The sequence below is a fragment of the Pocillopora verrucosa genome, chromosome 1 (assembly GCF_036669915.1).
Source record: "Pocillopora verrucosa isolate sample1 chromosome 1, ASM3666991v2, whole genome shotgun sequence".
Classification (NCBI taxonomy): domain Eukaryota; kingdom Metazoa; phylum Cnidaria; class Anthozoa; order Scleractinia; family Pocilloporidae; genus Pocillopora; species Pocillopora verrucosa.
Genome location: NC_089312.1, coordinates 22,198,198 through 22,218,558, shown reverse-complemented (window position 1 = coordinate 22,218,558; position 20,361 = coordinate 22,198,198). Strand labels below are relative to the sequence as shown.

Genomic DNA, 20,361 nt, shown 5'->3' with positions numbered 1-20,361 from the left:
CATTAGATTACTGATCATTTCGCGTTTACCTCCGCCAATGTCATCCTCCGCCCTTGCATAACTTGAATTATTTCAAAAAGGTATACATTGGCGAAACATAAACAGGAAGACGAATTAGCGACCATTTCCGAGAAAACCTTCATGACAGAGAAAGGAATGCCAAGGACGCATCCAAACCAGTCGCTAGACACTTAAATCTCTCAAATTATTCTAAGCAGAATATGGAAGTCGTCGGCCTTTCCCTACATCTAGGCAATTCGGAAAGCTGCAAAACTTTCGAACAAAAATTTATTTATTTTCAAATCATGGGTATTGTCGTAGAATGCGTTGACCCAGGGATAAAAGGATGCTATTACTAGGGCTTTAAGAGTGAGGCTTGCTTTAGATTGACCAATCACCGACGAGAATTTTGCTGCAAGCTTCTTGTGTGCGTTAGTTTCGGATATGTAGTCACGAAAACGAGATCAGGTCGCAGACGAGTCGGGATCAATCGATTCTTGTTAAAACTGCTACTTTGTAGAACTTCATTTTAGCCCACAGTCCCGTAAAGACTACCTGGCGACCTGCGTAGGAGGATAATGGCTGGCAACTGTGAAAGGTAAGTATTGATTGTGAAAACTTTCTTTGAAACATTCCGACGCAAAGAGCTTTCGAGTGAGCAATATTATGATTCCAAAACAAGATACAAATTATGGCTGTAAAATGAAAACTGAATTTGCGAACTTAAGTGGACTTCGCAACTTGCGGATCACTCCTCGGTCTTGAAGCATTATGCAACAGAATGTTTTCTTTTAAATCTGACAACTTTTAGAATTCCTAACACAACGCTATATACGCAATCTTATTTCCGCGTCCGTCTAGAAAACAACAATTCCAGCACGCGTGTAGGCGTGTCGCCTGTACACGAGAGTTTCCGACTTTTTCCGTTGTTAAATTGCAAATTTTGTATTTGTTCGAATAAGCTTTTATTTCAAACTATTTCTTTGTCATTTTTTTGCCATGCCCATTAGTTGTAGGTTTTGCTTCACACGCCGTTATTTGGTTAACTTAGCAACTTTGAAATCCGATCTTCAAGTTTTCATGTAAATATAACATACCGATGACATTGTTTTCATATCTTTAACAAAAGCAATAATTGCTGTCTTAAACCATTTAACTCCCGCAAGTGATCAACATGTTCCTTCTCCCTATAATATCTACATATTACTTAGCAAACTGGTGATGAGAATACTCAACACCCATCAGCTGGAAGTTATCTTGATCTGTCACCACATTATTGTAACTTTTCAGGTAAATATGCGAAACGGCAAAGGAGGCGAATTAACAATCAGACATTAAATAAGGTTAAGTTAAGATATTGCGTACGGTTAAGGATAAGTACAGTTTAATTACAACAACAACAGCTTCCTCAATAAACACGTTGCTTAAAACCCTAAGACTTTAAACTACAAAAACAAAAAAAACAAAAATTTAAAAACCAATATAAAAGAATACTTATGCAAAGAAAATGACAAAAATGCGGAAGGTTAATTAATTTTAAAAATGATAAATACTTTGTTGGTTTTAAAGTCCTCTGCAGTAAGTTTCCACCTGTATTTCAAATTTGTGTCACAGGGGGGGCAGACAGACACGCCTACCCCTCATCTCACTCAAAAAAAAAACTGAAGAAGTAAGCAGATGGATGAGAACATTGTCATCGTCATTTTGTCGCATCAGCATCTTTGAGTGAAGGATTCTCTCAGACCTTTGTTTCTTAGCAGGGCAAATATGAAAAGTAACTCTGACGCAGTGACGCAACATGATATTAATAACTAGTCGGACTTCCTTCCGCAAATATAGATGCTATTCAATATTCAAGATTGGTTTGAATTTAACCACATTTTCCATGTTCATTGCAGTTTTCGGTTCTGGTAGAAGACCAATACTTGATATGAAGGAAAACAGTTAATCAAATGTTGACAAATATTTATTCTAGAACAAAATCAAAATTCAGTTTTTCACGATTATCAATTTCATCCCTTTTTCTCTTGTATGTTTCTTTATAATTTCAATCACGTCTGCGTTTTGCGTTTCATTACAGCTTTCAACCGTTTTTCGCAATCTTTATCATCAGTGCAAATTAAATTTCACTGAAGAAGAATGCCATGTTTTAAGTTAACTGATGGGTGATTCCCATAATGCACCATTGGAAAAGAAAATAACATAAGCATCCGACAAGAAAATAATTCGTTAATGGATTAGAAGTATTTTAGAAAACAACAGTTTAAAGCCATCTTCAGCTCTGCGTCGCGCGAGAAGAGAAATGTTCTTAACTCAACCGAACATATCAATATTGCTAAAAAAGTAATAACGCAGCTCAGAATCTTACGTCACTAAAGAAAGTTGAAATTGTTGTGACAATAAACGAAAGCTTAGAAAATAATCATGTGGTTTCTTAAACACAATAATAATCCTCGATAATAATTATTATGACAAAATAGGTGAGTTGTGAGGGAACTTTTAATATTACCTTACAGGAGATAAGATATGATTTTGGGTGAGTCTTTTATGAAATTCTGATTTTCTTTCACCATCCTCGTTTTGTTAATTTTAATTCGATATCAGCTCGTCTCATCACTGAATGTAAGTCCACTACCATTAATTACCAATGCTGCCTGTCCTTGGTTCCAGGGTCCACTCGACCCCTTTCATACCTTTTTTCAGTGATCTTCTTTCCGCCAAGTTAAGCCGTCCTCTATTCCTCTTTCCTACTGAATTCCCTGTTATAACACCCTTGGGATGGCAGTGGGAACATTCTGTTGATATTTCATGCTGTTGACTGGAATATACCTGATGGATGATAACTTTCCATGCGGTAACTTGTGCTTTAGATCTGATGCAGTAGAGAAAGTAGAGCTGTCCGTTATCTCTGAAGATCCCGTAGTAGCAGCAAAATCCGCCGAAATACCATCGTATTGGGATGAAGTTCAACTGCCTAAAGCAGACCCGAGAAACGAAGAGTCCGAGCTGCCGGAGCAAGCTGATAAACCTGTTCAACTAATGTTTTCATGCCCAGGCGACAAACCTCTGTTGACGAAGTCATGTCGCCCGCAGGAAGAGACAGTTGAGCTGGTGAATGAGCATCAGGGAATGAAAAGGTTGGAAAGGGAAGGATCGGATTTTCCCAAAGAGGGCTCACGACAATGTCGCTTACCACCTTTTGAAGATGAGCCTATTCGGAGATCCAGTCCATATCGGTAAGCGGAACCTATAATACGGTAACAGAGCAAATATTATTTTGTCGAAGATTCTGAAAACTTGGCCACTTCGTATGTGCTCTCTACGGCTGCTACTGCAAATCCCACGGACCTCCTAATTTACATATATATATCTTCATAACCATCATCACGAAATATGCAAGAAAATTTCTTGTACCACTACCAACTACGAAACAAAAATGAAAATGAAGTTCGTTCATTCAGTACATCATCCCTTTCAAACATTCTCTTTCGAACTATAACGCATTGCTTTCGGTACGACTACTTGCATTTGGCATTATCAATTCACACTTCTCCTCCAGTAGTCAAGCATGAACCTGCCCTTAAGCCAGTGATAAGTAGGATCAAATGAGGTTCAACTTAGTTGAATCTGGCCTTAATTTTGTGTTTATTTTCATTTGGTCAATTGCCTTTTAGCTTTTTAGAAAATATACAACATTTTTGAAAAACATGTTTCGACAGTTCCTCTGTCATCTTTAGTTCTGATTTATACAAATGTCAAAGTTGAATTTAAAGTGTATAACAAAATGCTCATTGGACAAAACAGACAATAGAAACAGAACAATGTATGCAATTACAAGGAAAGTTTTAAATTAACATAATAAAATTGATGATTAAGTGAATAGCTTCTTTGATTTTAAGTTGGAGAGTCGTGGAAACGTGATCTAAGATGCTAAAACACTCATAAGAACACACAGAGCGACATTGTTGAGAATTTTGTAAATGCCTGAAAACGTGAGAGTTCCTATCACTGACCAAGTGCTCACGTGCACGTGATAAATGCCAGGATTACAGCCTGCACATAAAAACTTTTTAACCACACAGGTACGGAGCCCACGAGGGATAGAGTATTTCACAACAAACATATTACCTATTTTAAAGGATGAAAAAACCAACTTAATATCTATGTTATTACAATAACGCTTTGCGAAGTCGCGAACCCTTTTTTGAGTAACAAAACGAAAAGGGCCAGTGTAAGGTAATTTGAGGTAAAAAAGTAGTGTCTGAAACTGAAACCAGGGGATTGCACTCATTACGGGTCAGCATGAGGTACCGATTGACAATCCTTTCAACCAGGTGGGCTTGAAAAAGATTCTTTTTAAGGATTTCAGAAAGTTTCAAGAAATATCGTGACATATCTGCTTCTATTCAGACCTTTGAGCCCTAACCTTCTAATGATGAGGCAACCTTTGAAGCCTGAGCGAGAGCCATTACCAGGTATAGCTGCCGCGGCTTGTAGAACTGGCGCTGATAAGGATCTGGTCAAGGGGGATATTCCTGTTGGTTCTGGTAAGTAAGATCACAAAGTGTTTCAGTATCGGTTCTTGATAACGTGTCTTAATTCATTATTGGTGAACCTGTTAGAGACGTTTGTTGATATAGTTTGTTTCTTTTGAGGGTAACAGAAAATGCCTTAACTATTAATCACATTTTGTTTTGGGTATTGAGAGAAATTTTCGCGAAAAACTTTCTTGGATCGCAACTGGCACACTTGTATATTTAATTTTAAAGCCATGCTCAGCATATTGCATTGTGGATCTATACCTCGCAAGGTTTTTGTGGTAAATGGAAGCATTTTGGCTCTCCACTGAATGTGTTGGAATCAAAACCAGGAAAATCCCTGCACACGGTTTTTTTTGGGGTAACAAAAAAAGAAATATAGTCATATCGAGTCCTTACAAAACATCTTTTTCCTTTGCCACGTGTATCCAAAGAGTAAATTAACGGCTTCTCAGACTCTTTGCTCGAGTCCAAGCTCACCAAGAAGGTAATCTACCATCTCCTCGTCAATTTCATTCTATTTTTCTCAGCGAAGGAATATCTTCTTCCTGCAAGCAACAACTAATCATAATTGTAGGGTGAACTCACTAGGCTGTGCAGGAGTGATCGGCCGTTGCCAGTGATCTATAAGAGACCGGATGCATGGCTTACCTCAGATAATCTATTTCGTCTCTGCAAACTTGGAAAGGGTCTCGAAAAAAATCTTGCATCAGCTATTTAGCAACCAAAGTAATATGAGAAATTTTTGAAATCTTCTAAGATATCATCGCTCCACGGGGATTCTGCCAAGGGAATATTTCCCTTTTAGAGTTAGTATGCGCTTTTTTTAAGCTCTCTACGATCACCATACCCCATGCGTTGTGGGCTCATCGTTATCTGAGGCGCAATTATGTATGGGCTTAAATTGGTAACACTGTGTGCGACAAACGGATAAAAAAATTTGGGATGATTTGATTCGATTTGGAACTTGTCCATCTGGCGCGGCGTAATTTCTTCTTTCATTTTGAAATAGAAACGGAAAAGGAAAACTTGCCAGAGAAAATAGCCTGATCGAATACAGTTTTATCTTGATAATTTTTGTTGCTGGGTCTAATTTTAACATCTACCGTCTATTTATAGAATCTGAGGACGAACATGAAGGTATCGACGACTCAAGTGATCCAGCTCAACATCAAAGTAAGTGAAAGAGAGCATTAAGGAAGACGAATCCAATATAATTACATGTAATTGTGTATACGTTTATAACGTTAATGTCGTGAATGAATCGCTTGCATGATGCCGGTAGTGTTTGACGCCTGTTGGGAGGGTCTGTTTTTAGTTGTTAGACCAGCTTTTCAGAGTCAGTCGTTGAAAGTAGTTTGTGCAGTCAGTTAGGCATTGCGCAGAATCCCAGTCAATGGTGTGGTTCCTAAGTCGATGATGTTCAGCAATGTGATTGTTGACATCACCTTTCCTCTTCGCTCGCTTGTGTTCAGTCAGTCTTGTTGTGAAATTTCTGCCAGTCTCTTCGATGTAAGAGGCGTGGCAATTGATCTCATAAACTGCTCCCTGTCTATTCCTCGGTTCATCCTTGTCTTTAACTTTGTCAGTAACTGACGTAGTGTAGAGATGGGTCTGTGAGCTACGCGGATATCGAAGGGTTGTAGGATGCGCGAGATGTTCTCAGATATGCCTAAGTCGCTTTAGTCATAGGGGTTGCGGTGTCCTTAGCTTCGGTAGTTGTAATAGTTCGATGAATGTTTCGTCGGATGAAGTCTTCGATATAGTTGTTCTTTCAAAAAACACGGCCAAGGTACTTGTTTTCGTCGGATAAGCTGTCTGTCGTGTTACCTACTAGTTGCGCTCATCGCGTTAGAATCCTGATAGTTGTGGCTTTTTGTGATGTCGGGTTTTAAGATTACTCGTCCAGTAACTTGTCGATATGTGTCGGTTTCCTGTAAACTGTCGTTCGTAATGAAATATCATCGTAGTTCCGGCCAGGATTAAACTTAAGTCACCGTTGAACACACAAGAGGCCGTTCAGATCCTCAGAGCCACCTGAAGACGACTGGTCAAAGCGCGGATAAATGATTGCCACAGAAGACTCAAGCGCTACGAAAACAAACACAACTACACGACGGACTGAAACATCTGATACCTATTGACTTACTTGACACTGTTACGACTATTGCCGACAAACGAGCCAACAAGACGGCTGAATGTTCCCATACTGGACATCAACAGGCGACTTTGTCTCGGCAACGGGAGCTATCTGAGCCGACTAAGGATAACATCAGAAGTAGAATTGCTTCCACCATACAATCAGCGTCACTACATGACAGCAACTTGACTAAAGACCAACGAGATGTACTGAAACGACTAAAAAACAATGATAAATGGAATTTAAACTGTGGTTGGTTTTGAACTGAAGATGTTCATACTTGTGAATCATTCTTACTTAAGTATGACTGTTTTACAGAAACTGAAGAGGAACTCGATGATGCTCTGCGTAAAGGAGATTTCGACGATATTAACCAGAAAGTGACTCCAGAAACCCTATCACGCTGTAAAAGTAATAGCTTACTCAAAGCTTTTCAGGTTGGTATTATAACTTGATCTTAACATATTTTACCGACACACGCGCTCGTCAGACGGAACAAAGTTCCGTCTGACGAGCGCTTAGGCGCGAAACTCAGAGTCACAGAGAATATATATATATATATATATATATATATATTCCTAATCATTTGCCGACCTGAATTATCATCTCTTAACAAACGCACTGAATTCGTGTCTTCATGCCGTCACAGAGACAAAGCGTTGCCACGTAATAGCTGAACAAAACATCTAAAGTTACCGCCACATTTGTTATGCAAATTTTATCATATAACTACGATGGTTACAATATTGCCATTAAAATCCCCCAAAGAGTGATCTAATCACGAAACAGGCTTGTCAAGAAAAAGCGTAGTCTCTTTCTTTTTCCCAAACTTAATTCATATATATACATAGTGCATCCTCACCAGTTTATCTAGTTCGAGTCCTCTGGCATGGCTTGGATGATACCAAAATCGTGGGATCATTCGGGGTAGCTTAGTGCCTACACCTCCTTCCTAGCAAATTAATGTTTGGACGGAAGCTGCGCGGTATATTCCCGGAAGTGAAAAGAAAAACAGATTATCCGGACGACGACAAAATACAGAAGCATGACAGAGAGCAAAAAGACAATATGAAGACATCCGCTGGCAAAAGAAGACGCACATCGTTGAAAAGAACGAAAAGAACAGCTTAAAGCCTATATATGATCCAGTTCCGATGGTTGTCACTGGGATCAAAGGGGATATGCTCACTGCCAAGAGCAGGAGAAGGATTCGACGAAGAAACTACGCCCAATGGTAACTTCTTAAAAACGGGTGCAGGCAACTCATTGCACGTGGCGAGTCAGATGACGAGGAAGTGTTCGATACGGATGTACCCCTGGCTAAATGTTTTGGCAGTTTTCCGGCTAACGATTTTAAACCCCACTGAGACCCTAATATTGCATGCATGTAGCCGCGTAGACCGTGCGACACAATCAATGACACTAACAAATGAAGCTCAATATAGTATTGGTTATCGAGACTTTGTTGTAAAAACTCTCTTGTCATTCTCAACAACTTGAGGCTGGGAGGAGTTCAGAAACATTATCAATGATTTTAATAGAGCCGTTTGATTAACGTAATTTATTTTCTCCCACAGGTCAACAAAGCACTCCGAGATTTAGCACATGATGCAAACTCGGAAAAAGATGATCTAGAGATGCTGGAAAAATCTTTAGATGAGTTCACATCAGCCTTGATAGACCCTCTAAAAGCTGACCCCGACACCAGAAAAACATTTCAAAGTTGTTTTGACTATGTGATTGACAAGGCAATCGACACAGAGCAGAAGAAGGTACAACACAAATAATAAAAAAAAGTTTCTAGTTAATTTATTATACTCCACCCCCATAGAAGATTCTAGCGGGAAAGCTGCTGCATATCTAGGCAACTTGGTGACCAAAGCCCAATTTAATACCATTCCAAAAAACAGAACGTCATTTCAACGTCATCCATTGAATTAACAGAGAAGCAGAAGAACTCCAGTGAATACAACACCCCATGAGTTTGAGAGAGATTTGTTGGAAGTTAAATTTTTGAAGAAAATTTGGGGTTTAATCCCTGGGATTTGATGTGAGAGCTCTCGAACCCCAAATATTAGGCGGGAACCCAAACCACTTAAGGCTCTTGAATAAATTTTGATAAACTAACAATCTGAGAAAGTTAGAAAACAAACAATCTGAGAAATTTTGAAAGAAATCGGTGAGATGGCATTCGTCATGCCTACCCGGTTCTCTCGCAGACAGACTCTTAGCTGTTCTGACCTGCCGCGTTGCTTGACGTTGCAGATGGTTTGATCAATAAATGACGTGGTGCAAAAGTTAAAGATTAAGATTCTCTACAATTCTCACCCTTGCTTGGGTAACTTGATAGTTTTCCTACATGCACATTTTCCGAATAGATGTTACCGTGGGTCTGTTCTGTAACAGATCAGAAGTGACGTCAAAAGTGGTAAGGACAAAAAAGTGCGGCACCAGGTGCACCCGAGTGTGTCACCGTTTTTTCGCGACGATATTAAAAAAAAAGATTTAGTGTGACATGAAACTCTCCTGTGATAAATCATATGTAAGAACTAAAGCAAATTTTCAACTTGTTGCGTAAAGTAATATAATGACGATTTTTTTCGCAGTTCCTCTCTCACCCGGTAGTGTATAACTTGCTCATCACTAAATGGTACGGCTCCTTTTTCGAAATGCGAAAAAATTCATGGTGTTCACGTAGACGCTGGGGATACTTTTTTCTCAACCTTTGGACAGTGTTTGACATCTTCTTATTTCCCTTCCTCTTTGCCATTTTCTTCGTTGTGCATTTGATAAAACAGGGCTTGAGGAAAGGAAGAGGTTTGTGATATAGTTTTTTAAATGTCATTAAAGTTGTTGACATTTTACAGTAGATGATGATGCGTTTTTACTTCGCTTAGCAAGCTCTTTGGTAATCAAGGTTTGAGCCTGGAGGAGGGAAGGGTGATAGCATTGACGTATCTTACTTCTGCCTCTTTAAAACTGCGTTACCACGTCAGTTTAGTCCTCCCAACTGACACAACACAGGAGTTCTAGCTGCAGCAATGAAACGTTAAACTCTGTAATTTATGAAACATTATTATTGATCGCTATCAATTCCTCGCCATGATTTGTTGCGAGACCTTTCAAGCATTACTTAAAAAAAGTTCACCTTAAGTCATCAATTCGGCTTGAGTTCAAAATTTTTATTTAACATGAGTTTTGGCCAATTATTATTTAAGAGGGCTAGTTATTTGTATTTATTTCCATTGTGAGATAAAGTTAAAATTGGTCAGGGATTATTTGTAGGCCACCTATTTATTCCCATTAGATCATAAGAATTGTTGTGACCGTTATGTCGCCACTGGAACCAAGTCTTGAGATTAGATACCATCAGCAACTAGGGAGTTGTTTAGATGCATAGTGTTTGTTGATTTATGTTTTTTTAACTCAATGGCTTGATGGGATAGCGTCTTCTGCTTTCCTTAACTTCCAGAAACTGAAATGTGTTTTGTTTTGACGCTGGACAAAGATACGCTAAAAGAAGAATTTGATCTGATCAAGAAGACCATGAGCTACATCGTTCAGGAATATGGCTGCCAATCAGCCAACTATTGTGTGATTTTACGTAAAAACAACGAATTCATTGGTGGCATCAACTTTGAAGAGAGGTGCTCTTGTAAGGCCACACTGCAAAATAGGATTGCCGAGTTAGAGCAGCCAAGCTCTCCTGCTCTACTCTTTGAAGACCTCGAAACCGTTTGTCGTGCATTCAAAAGCCCAAACGTTCGAAAAGATGCTAAGAAGGTGAGGTATATGCGCGCACGACCGATGTCCGCTGCTCTTTCGAGTTTGGTGATTCAGCAAGGAAGAGTGGGTTTACTTTTTAACCATTAGCTGGTTATTGGGTCTTGGTAAGGTAACACTTGCGATTGTAAGTTCGGTGATAGTTCTATGGAGTAACACTGCAAAGGAAGGAGGATACCTCCAAAAGTGTACTCACTCGGAACGGTTTTTGCACTCTATCGTTTTATTCGACCTGTGTTGCTTGTACTACCTGCAGCCATATGAAAATTCATATTCAACTGTGATTGATTTCGATGATCGCAAGCAGCATTGATATATGTTTCAGACGGAAACAATTATATTTTGTCTCATTTTCTTCCTGAAACATCTCCAGCTATCAGTTGTGTAGAAATATTAATTCAATGGCGAGCCAGACAGAAAGATTAATAATCTAGACAATACATACAGGATTCAAGACGTTCAAGAAAATCTGCAATATATAGAAGAATTAGGTAATGTTACAAGTAATTGGACTTTTTACGTCGAAACTTTCTGGCAGTTCTTTTCTAAAAAAAAGAAAAACTGACGTAGTTTTCAAGATTGGTGAGTTTCACGGTTCATAATTGACCAACATCGTGAGTTTGAGGTTGAGAATTACACTAAATATCACTTTTAATCTTAGTATGATTTTTCATCAGGTGGTCGTATTTTTTCTGAATTACACATTGAATATATCAATGGAAAAAACTGAGAAGTTACAGCGTTTAGAAAAGAATATAAAGGATATGCAAGTTAACATCGTTCCCGTCGGTATTGGGGAGAACGCCAAATTATCAGAATTAAAAAAGATGGTAACTAAAGATGGCACAGCACTTCACTTTGGAGAATACGAGTCACACGAGACGTTAGGGAGAGCTGTCATACAAGGTAACTTGGAGAGGTTTAACATTTCCACATCTCTCAGAAGAATTAATTTCCTATTTTGTGTTGGAAAGAAGAAAGTATTAAATCCCGTTGTGATGTAATTTGCACAGACGGTGATGTAATTGATCAGACAGACAGCACAATGCACAGACGGTGATGTAATTTAAAGACTCTTGCATCTCCCTCCACTGCGCGGAAGTGTGCTTGGCTTTATCATTTCCATATTTCACTTTTCTTACAGGCATCGAGGGAAAGGACATCTATGGTGAGGACGGGCCTATTTGGCGTGTTTGGTAGCTATATATCCATAGACCGTTAAAGACTTTTTTCCAATAATTTTTGAAGATTGTCAGCGCTCTTCGAGTACCATTCTAAGCTAGCGTCTCACTCCTTGTCTTTCAGAGAAATACAAGGATTACTTTACGACTCCTTATTTCGTCTTTTTTCGCGACACGCTGAGCTATATCACCCTCCTCATTCTTCACTTCGCTCTTTGCCTTTCTCCTTCAACTGTTTCCTTCAGTCGACTAGAATTGGTTTTATCAGTTTTCTTCGTGGGACGCATTTTTATGGAGATTATGCAGTTTATCAGTGCTAAAAAGAACGGAGTGAAATCACACACAGAGAGGCGAAATAGTGACGGATACACCCACCGATTATGTTCACCTGAGGATCCACAAGTAAACGAAACAGGAAATGACAGCATTTTACGAAAGACTTTCATTCGTTACTTCAGGTATTTCATTTTCTGATCGATTTATTTTACTTTTGGAGAATATTAGATTCACAAACATGTAGAGGGAAAACTTAGACGCGACCAGTGACCAAATGAATTTAACTAACGGAAAAAAAGTTAACCATCTTGATTAAGGTAACAAATTGAGCACTATTGACTACTTGGGTGTTGCAGCTCACTGTTCATTGCTTAGAGCTGCATCAGTCATGATAAAGAGCACCATTTTCAATGCTTGGGTGCATCAATAGGGGCCAGTATCAAATGTTTTGGTACGCCAATACGAGCCCACGCTCACTTTTTTGCCACAGCGATTAGGATTACTGCACATTAGTTGGGTAGACCAGTATGTGAACCAGGAGTCGCTCCTCTTTTACTTATTTGGGCACACCGGTATGAACATGTTTTGATTCTTGGTTACACCATTATAGGCCATTGTTATTTGTTAAGGCACACCAATATGGGTCGATACTCCTTTTTTTTTAGGTACTCTCAGGTCATAAATTGGGTTTTACCCATGACGAGATCCTAGACATTAAAAACGACCGTATTGCCGATGCTTCGCATTGACAATCTACATACTAAAGTTTTAAGCCACACGATAATGATTTTGAAACTAACAAGCAAGAGGAAAAAAATAAGCAATTGGCAAACCAACAGTTGAAATATTCTATTTTCATGGCAATAACTTATTTTTTTAACATTTTTCTCTGTGAAAAATGTAACAACACATAGTGTGCATGCGTAAACTGATTCTCTTGCGTGTGAATAACGTACGATCTGTGCATTATGCTCTTCTAACGCAGTTAATATCTATTATATTCATAGCGACCGCTGGAATGTGCTGGACTTCATCATTCTTGTTTTATACCTAATTACCTTCATATTACGCATGATCACATTAGGGATCTCCACCGACGTATCAGAAAACAGACTCTTGGTTGTGTCGGAGTATTTCTATGGTTTTATTGCCATGTTTCTCACAATAAGAGCCTTTGGTCAAGTCATAGAGCGCTTGCGGAAAATGGGTGCCATACAAATCGCCTTATTTTTCATCATCTCTGATGTCTTGACGATATTTTGGCAGTTTTTGGCCATGATTCTGGCCTTTGCGCTGCCCATGACAAAGATTTATATTGCTGAGAAAGCTTATACCTCAAGAAAAGCTTCCGCGGGTGATTTGTGAGTACAAATTGTGATCTTGCTAATAAATCTTCGAACCCATAAATAACATATTCTAACTTGCTGTCCTTATTCATTTCTTACTCTTTTTTCCGGAGCATGAATGTTTTTTTTTTTTAAGTTGGGAAGGGAACCTCATGTGTGTCTAGGCGCTCAAAGAAAGTGACATTTGGCTTAGAGCTAATCAAGTGAGATTTAATTTTGGATGGAAGTGTAAAAGGAGTTTAAAACTACTTACACCAAAGTGCCAGACTTTCTATGAAAAGCGTTTTTATTTACTATCTTTACCACTATGAAATTTTAACCATTCCTTTTCTCCTATTATTTCAAGGGTATGCAGTGAACCAGGGATAATTTGGTAAGAGTAAGGCTGTTGTTGTTGTTTTTATTCTAATTTTTAACATTGTGTACTGATCGTAAATACACAGAATTACGCGATATCTTCGCTAAACTTGAATTCTGTGTTTAAAATTCTTCGCAGTCACTTAAAACTTATGGTTGCGACCTGAATTTGTGAGGAAAATGGGCAGCGACCCATTACATCAGCTAAGTTTCACTTGCATGTTTTAATATAATGAATGGCTGGCTAACCTGTCGTTTCCCTGAGGAAAGGCAAATTGAGGTCCCCTGAGGGGGTAGGGGAAAAGTGAAATTGTGAATTCTGAAAGTGAATTACGTGTTTTGAATGCTTTGCAAATAATTATAACTCATGGTTGCGAGCTGAAATAAATTGTGTGGCAATGGAGGCGGCGACCCAGTACGCCCAGTGCGTCGGCTTAGTTTCACTTATGTTAATATATAAACGGCTGGCTATGTGTCGTTTCCCTGAGGAAAGACATAATGCTCTCAGTTGAAAAACTGAATGAATGATTATTTTATCTGACTCGTTGCTTTTGAAACTGTTCTACAGTTGGTGGAACATGGTAAAGCACCTAATCTGGTCGTTGCTGGGTTTAGCTGACCTGGATAGGTTGAACTCCGTCGACAATCTTTCCGTTTTTCTTGTTCAAGTGCTGTACGGCTTGTTCTTAGTCATGGCAGTTGTTCTTCTCGTGAACATGATGATTGCTTTGCTCTCCAATACGTATCAGCAGGTTCAGGTACTAAACAGGTCCCTACCATCACGGAATTAATTTATTCTTCTCATAATCCAGAATAAAGAAAATATGGGCTTTTTTTTCGTAAAAGATACCAGATATTTTTCGTAAAGTTGATAAGCTTCTATGATCAAATATAGATCTATTTTGGCCAACAATATTACAACCTAACTGGTTAAAAAGGTTCCACATCAAACCCGTGTTGTTTCCCTGCCTGAATGATGATCAACCCGAGAGGAGCAGCTCAAGGCTTCCGTCAATGATATTGGGGACCTTAAGCAGTCAGGACGGCAACGCTGAGGAAGAAGTCGATCGATAAAATAGAGCTATATTTTTATTTAGATAGATTTACGGCGCCACACCTCAACTTCAGCTTAACGCATGTAAGCAGCCTTACAGCCTTAAGAGAAACTTGCCGGGAAAATTTGCCGTCGAGGTTCCACTCTCAGACCACGCAAATTTTGGTGATTTCACGTCGTTGGCTAAGAAATGTAGACAGTTTTAAAACGCACGTGCTGAGCTATTGTTTACTAGATCTTTCGTTGACCCATACGTTGCCGTTGGCGTTGTGGCTTGCTTAAGTTCCCTTTTCCTTTTGTGAGACGCGTCCGCAATTGAATTCATAGTTTTTAAATTCAAATTTCGAGGAGTTTTTTTGTAAACAAAAATGATATAGAATTTTGTTTCTTGTGTACGATATGACATAGTTTTTCTCCCGCTGAGGAAGTGACGCCTGTTGTTCCTATTTGCTGGTACCTCCTTGAAGGCTGTTAAGTCCCTCTTTGTGTCTCTAGGATAATTCACTGCAGGAGTGGTCTTTCAAGAGAGCCATTACTGTCAGGACTTACAGCACCAATCATCCAATACCAGTGCCTTTCAACATTTTGTCTCTCTCACTGATGTTACTCCGGTACATCCTTTTGAGGAGTCCATGCTGCAGATCGTCTTATACTCCTGCTTTGGATGAGGCAGGACGGGTAAGCTGGTAACGCTGTGCTAATATATTTTTGTGAGTTTTTAAGAGAGCCACTGTTGTTGAGAGTTATCGTTTATGTCCACTCAGTTATTTTTCTTTGCTTTTGATTTGAAATTTCTTTGATTCGATAGAGTAGAACCCTGGATACACTGGTGAAGAACCTAGAAAGAAGATACTTTGAGAAGTACGGTTATAAATTTCCCCTCACAGGTAGGGTGATATGCTTGATTTGTTAATAGCCTCACATTTATGATGCGGTCATAAAACAAACTAAAGAAGGTGCGAAAGAGCTGTTGTCCTACCAAAACCAGCAAGGGTATTATTGAACGAATATTTCTGGAGAATTTCAAACTATTTAGGATAAGAATAAAAAAGACGCGTATCGTGATTGTTTCAGGCCTTAGTTTCACGACTGCTCAGGTAGTGTTCATTACTGGGATGATCACTTTCATATTCATTTCTTGATCCGCGTATCTCATATATAACTTTCATATATTCAGTCATTTGCAATGATTTTGTTAACACCATTCAAAACAGGCCAAGTTAATAGGGTAGTTTCCTATATTTGTTTAGAGGAGAAAAAGGTGGATCACTTGGTAAAACAAAATGAAGGAGGTCGGAAAATGACTAATCAGATTGTACGGGAAATATTCCGACCGCGTGGAAACAAGGAGGAGAAACTTGCGTTTGGACAAGGAGTAAGTGTTTTTCAGGCCTACATTCACTTCTTAAGGAACAGTTTCCCCACCACACTCTGTAGATCTTGCTACACCAGGAAATACCTTTGTTACATTTTTATTTTACACAAAAATTCTTCCTTCATGCAAATTTAAATGTGAACGGAGAAAATTACTGAATACACTTTGTAACATATTTTCTCTCTCCCCTTGAAGCTTTATAAGTAGATTTGGGATGTGTGTGGTTATGAGTACTTACAATGATGTTCAACTTAAATTAATTATTTTGATTATGACATAAAAATCTTGTAAAAGATATATGAGCATATAGATATACACAACTACTTTTGCAGAGTTGTGAAATTATTTCTGTGTCAATCTCTTTGTCTCACTTTTGTAAAGATATCTCATGTAACTGAAGTTTCGTTCGATCATTGTTTTAAGGCGTGGTATGATTCGCCGGGAATCGCTGTGGATGGCTGTCTCCTAACTTACATGGGACCTGATTTCTGCAAAAAATGCAAAGATGCAAATCCTAACGACATTCACAGTGCCATATTCAAGTCTCCCTTTACACCAGAGACACCACGATTTGAGGTGAGGCTTTGTTTTACACATACATACATACATACCATACACCCACGCATACGAGTGGGTGTATGGTGACTGTCTGCACATGACTACACATGCAGACAGAGAGAAAGACAGAGAGAAAGACAAACAGACAGACAGACCGATAGACAGATAAATAGACAGACAGACAGAAAGATAGACAGATAGACAGACAGACAGACAGACAGGTAGCTAGATAGACCGATAGATAGAGAGATAGACAGATAGATAGACAGACATACATATATCCATAGTTTATTGTATAGCCCCCCCACCCTCCATCATAATTCCTGCTACACGGTAAAATCTCTGGAAAAGCGACATAAGTACACCTCTTTTTGAAAGCCCAGGCCCTAGTTACCTTTCTCTTGTAGGCGCTCTTCCTCGTTTCTATTTTGGTGAACCACTATACTTACTTTTAAAGAGTGAGCTGTGAGCTTAGCGAGAAATAATAGAAAGACTAGACCGTCATCCTTTTTTCAGGTACTCATTCAGAGAACTGGAGAGAGGCGTTTTATTGCACTAGGTGCCGTGAATAAGGATTACGACCTTCACAAAATGCCTGGTTGGTATAATGGAACAGTTGGTTACCACGTAGACGATGGGAAAATATTTGACAGTAGATGCCCTGAAATGGGAAGAGAGATCGAAGGTATGGGTTACTTTGACCGCAGGTCACGTATTAACTAAAATGTTTACGGAGGTTTCGTCCCATTACAATCTTTGTGAGGTCTCCCCTCGTAGCAAGACGAGTTCGCCCCTAAATCTTTCAACTCGTTTTCTGATGGAGAAGGCTAGAGTTCAAAAGCACGATAAGTCGTTATGAAATGCTGGGCGCAACGACGCAGGAGTGCGAGTATCAAACTACAACATACGTATGTTGGTCATTGCTTTCGAATGTATGTGGCCTCCTAAAGAAGCAGTTTTAGTCTAGTTTGTTCATAAAAGTATTTCCTGAAATTTGCTACGAACACTAGCATAAATGGCGTCAACCGCGTTAAATAAAGATCGGAGTAATGATGCGGCTTTGCATCACTTGTTCGGTAGTCGTGTGTCATTTCACACGGCTGATAATTTATATGTTGGTCGAACTTTGTTATGGTTTTGCTGTGAAATCAGTTCATGTTGATCGATGTAAATTAAGATTTCAAAATGTTCTACCGTAAGGAGACATGTTGAAATATTTTAGGGGTGAACTGGTAAAGGTGGGAGCGTGCATGTTTTACGGCAGGGGGCAAACTCATGCAAAGACGTTTTAGGGGCGAATTTGAAATAGGGTAAAATTACCAGTTACCGACTAACAAGGTTCTGAAGGCACTTGAAAACGCCTTCAAGGTTTTACTGTCCTCCTTAATCCCACCTTGCAACAATAAACATCTGATTTCACAGAAGAAAAAGATTCAGAAATGTTAGATTGTAAACGTTAAGGGGTTCAATTTGAATTTCACTCAATGTTGTTACACCTTTGGTTAACTTTGTTTAATTTGTCCTCTTTTTGCTATGTTCTAAATACCTTATGTTGATGACTAAGGAGCCATGGCTTATCGCGGCGATCTCATCGCCTGTGAAGTTGATTTTAAAGGAGTCCGTAAGGATAGAGTCTCTGTGTTGTTCTCCTTGAACGGTAAAGAAGTAGGGCGTTCTTCAGTAAAGTACACCTCAGGACAACTACTATATCCCTTGGTCTCATTGGGATTTCCGGGCATTAAAGTGCTGGCCAAGGTATGTCCGAAAGAGGGGGAGGGCGAGGGTGGAGGAGGGGGATGGTGATGGGCTAGAAATCTAAGCTGTATATGGTTTGGCTTCATTAGTGATATGCTAACATAGGGCATAGACACACATAACTTAAACACTTTTTGTTAATTATAAACAGGGCGAATAATTAATTCCAGAGTCTGAGAGCTGCTACATAAAGAGCTCCCTTGCCACATATTTCTAATTGGCTACGGGAAAAATCCCTTGAGGCGGGAGGAGCGTGCTGGGGTATGATGATTGACCATACGGGGTGACCAGGCAAAGGAGGCATAAATCTCACTTCATATTACTTACGTTATGCACACATATCCATGTTCCATAGTTGTTGACATAATAGTTCATACTTCACAAATATGTCCATCGCCATCTTATTTTCTTCGTCAACTTTTAGCGATTTCTTTTTTTTATTTTGAGACGTACAATTTCCTCACGTTTCAGATGTGCTATCGTGATAGAGACCGTTTCAGTAGAGTAACAAATGAAGACCTTCAGGATCAACTTGACGACCTAAGGAGGATGTTGGTGGATCTGAGGAAGGAAGTAAGGGAGAAAGAAGAGCCAGGAAAAGTTTTTAAGAAACAACCCTAATTAGGTGACGATGTAAAATCGTGCACTTTGATGGATCAGGGAGTTAACCAGCTATAATCTTGCAGCTTTATTTTCGATATTCCTCTCTCTTCATTACTGATTTTTTTCAGTGGAGGGAGGAAAATAAAAAAGACCGTAGGTAAAAATCCATGGACGTATTCTCATTTATAAGTTACCTTTGCTTTATATAATTCTTTTAGTTCAAAGATCTGGTCAAAAACTCTCCCCTTCATCTGCTATACAAGTTGCAAATTTGGGAAAATGTAAGGTTAAATAAAGGTATCACTTTACTTATGAGTTAATCTATTCTGTTTGCTGGATCGTGGAGATATTTCATAGTAAAGTTCTCTATCAGGGTATAGAACATAGAACAAGAGGGCTAAAGCTGTCATGTCATCTGCCAAATTGTACTATTGACTATGTCTTACCTTTTCCCGGACTTCTCTCTAGCTTTTTTTCGTGAAATTTCGGAACAAGCGAGTCGGCAATTAGTAACAAAAGAACAAAGAAAGTTCTGTAAACATGCCAAGCGCCGTAACTGACGTTATTATAACATGAGCAAAAACGAAACTCCTCAACGAGAAAACGAAATGAACACTCCGACTTCTGAAGGTTTCACGCTCAGTCAGATTGCAAGCTTACGTACGGAAATAAAAAAAAAATACAGCTAACACCCGTGTTATAGTTTCGTGTTCAAAAACAAAGCAGAAAAAAATAGGAATGATGAAACGTATAGCTAGACTGGCATAACTGGTAAATTCATACCAATCATGACGGTGTCAGAGCAACTGAGATCATGCTGAGATCCATCGCGGCTAGCTCATCATGGCAATCTCCGGTCATCGCAGTATAAAGCAAGCCTCAGAAATTACTCGACTACGTCTCATGTTTCTCACTACACTTCTTTCGTGCTTTCGCCGCTTCCTGCCTGCTTTACAACAGAATAGAGCACAGTCAAGGCTTCTCTATTTGTTAAATAGAAAGAAAAGTATTAATTATAATCTAGTTTCATTAAATTTTTTTTCTTTGTGGTTGGAGTGTCAATGTGTTCAGATGAAACAGATCGCATTCAGATCAGTTTGCGTGAATTACAAATACTCTACCCACCAACCATTCATTCTGAAGTTTATTTCAGAATTTATACTGCTTTCTCAGTTAATTTATGTAATCGTTCAAACAATGCGTGCAGTGTTAAGTCAATGCTGTTGATAAGCAATAGTTTACAGCTGGTTTTATGAACAATTATTGGATGAGGTTTTTGCGATATCCACAATAATCAAGGTCTAGGTAGGAGTTATCAGCCAAAGCCTATTCCTCTTTTTTTTTTTCTTTTCGTTAGTTAGGGCCTCTGAGTGACAGCTGCAATCTTCTATTGGC

The 20,361-nt window shown here is 39.0% G+C and overlaps 1 protein-coding gene across 1 annotated transcript; it reads left to right on the top strand.

The window, feature by feature from the left end:
- The first annotated feature begins 445 nt into the window (after positions 1-445).
- Positions 446-19,281, top strand: LOC131778503 (uncharacterized). Its single transcript, XM_059094917.2, has 21 exons — positions 446-598; positions 2,871-3,236; positions 4,411-4,547; positions 5,658-5,714; positions 6,997-7,115; positions 8,256-8,450; positions 9,285-9,495; positions 10,151-10,461; positions 11,139-11,367; positions 11,606-11,629; positions 11,767-12,100; positions 12,926-13,279; positions 13,611-13,637; positions 14,190-14,379; positions 15,171-15,353; positions 15,484-15,562; positions 15,926-16,050; positions 16,474-16,626; positions 17,125-17,293; positions 18,173-18,363; positions 18,835-19,281. The coding sequence occupies exons 1-21, from the start codon at positions 579-581 to the stop codon at positions 18,982-18,984; spliced, it is 3,624 nt and encodes a 1,207-aa protein (XP_058950900.2). The 5' UTR covers positions 446-578; the 3' UTR covers positions 18,985-19,281.
- Positions 19,282-20,361: the final 1,080 nt, after the last annotated feature.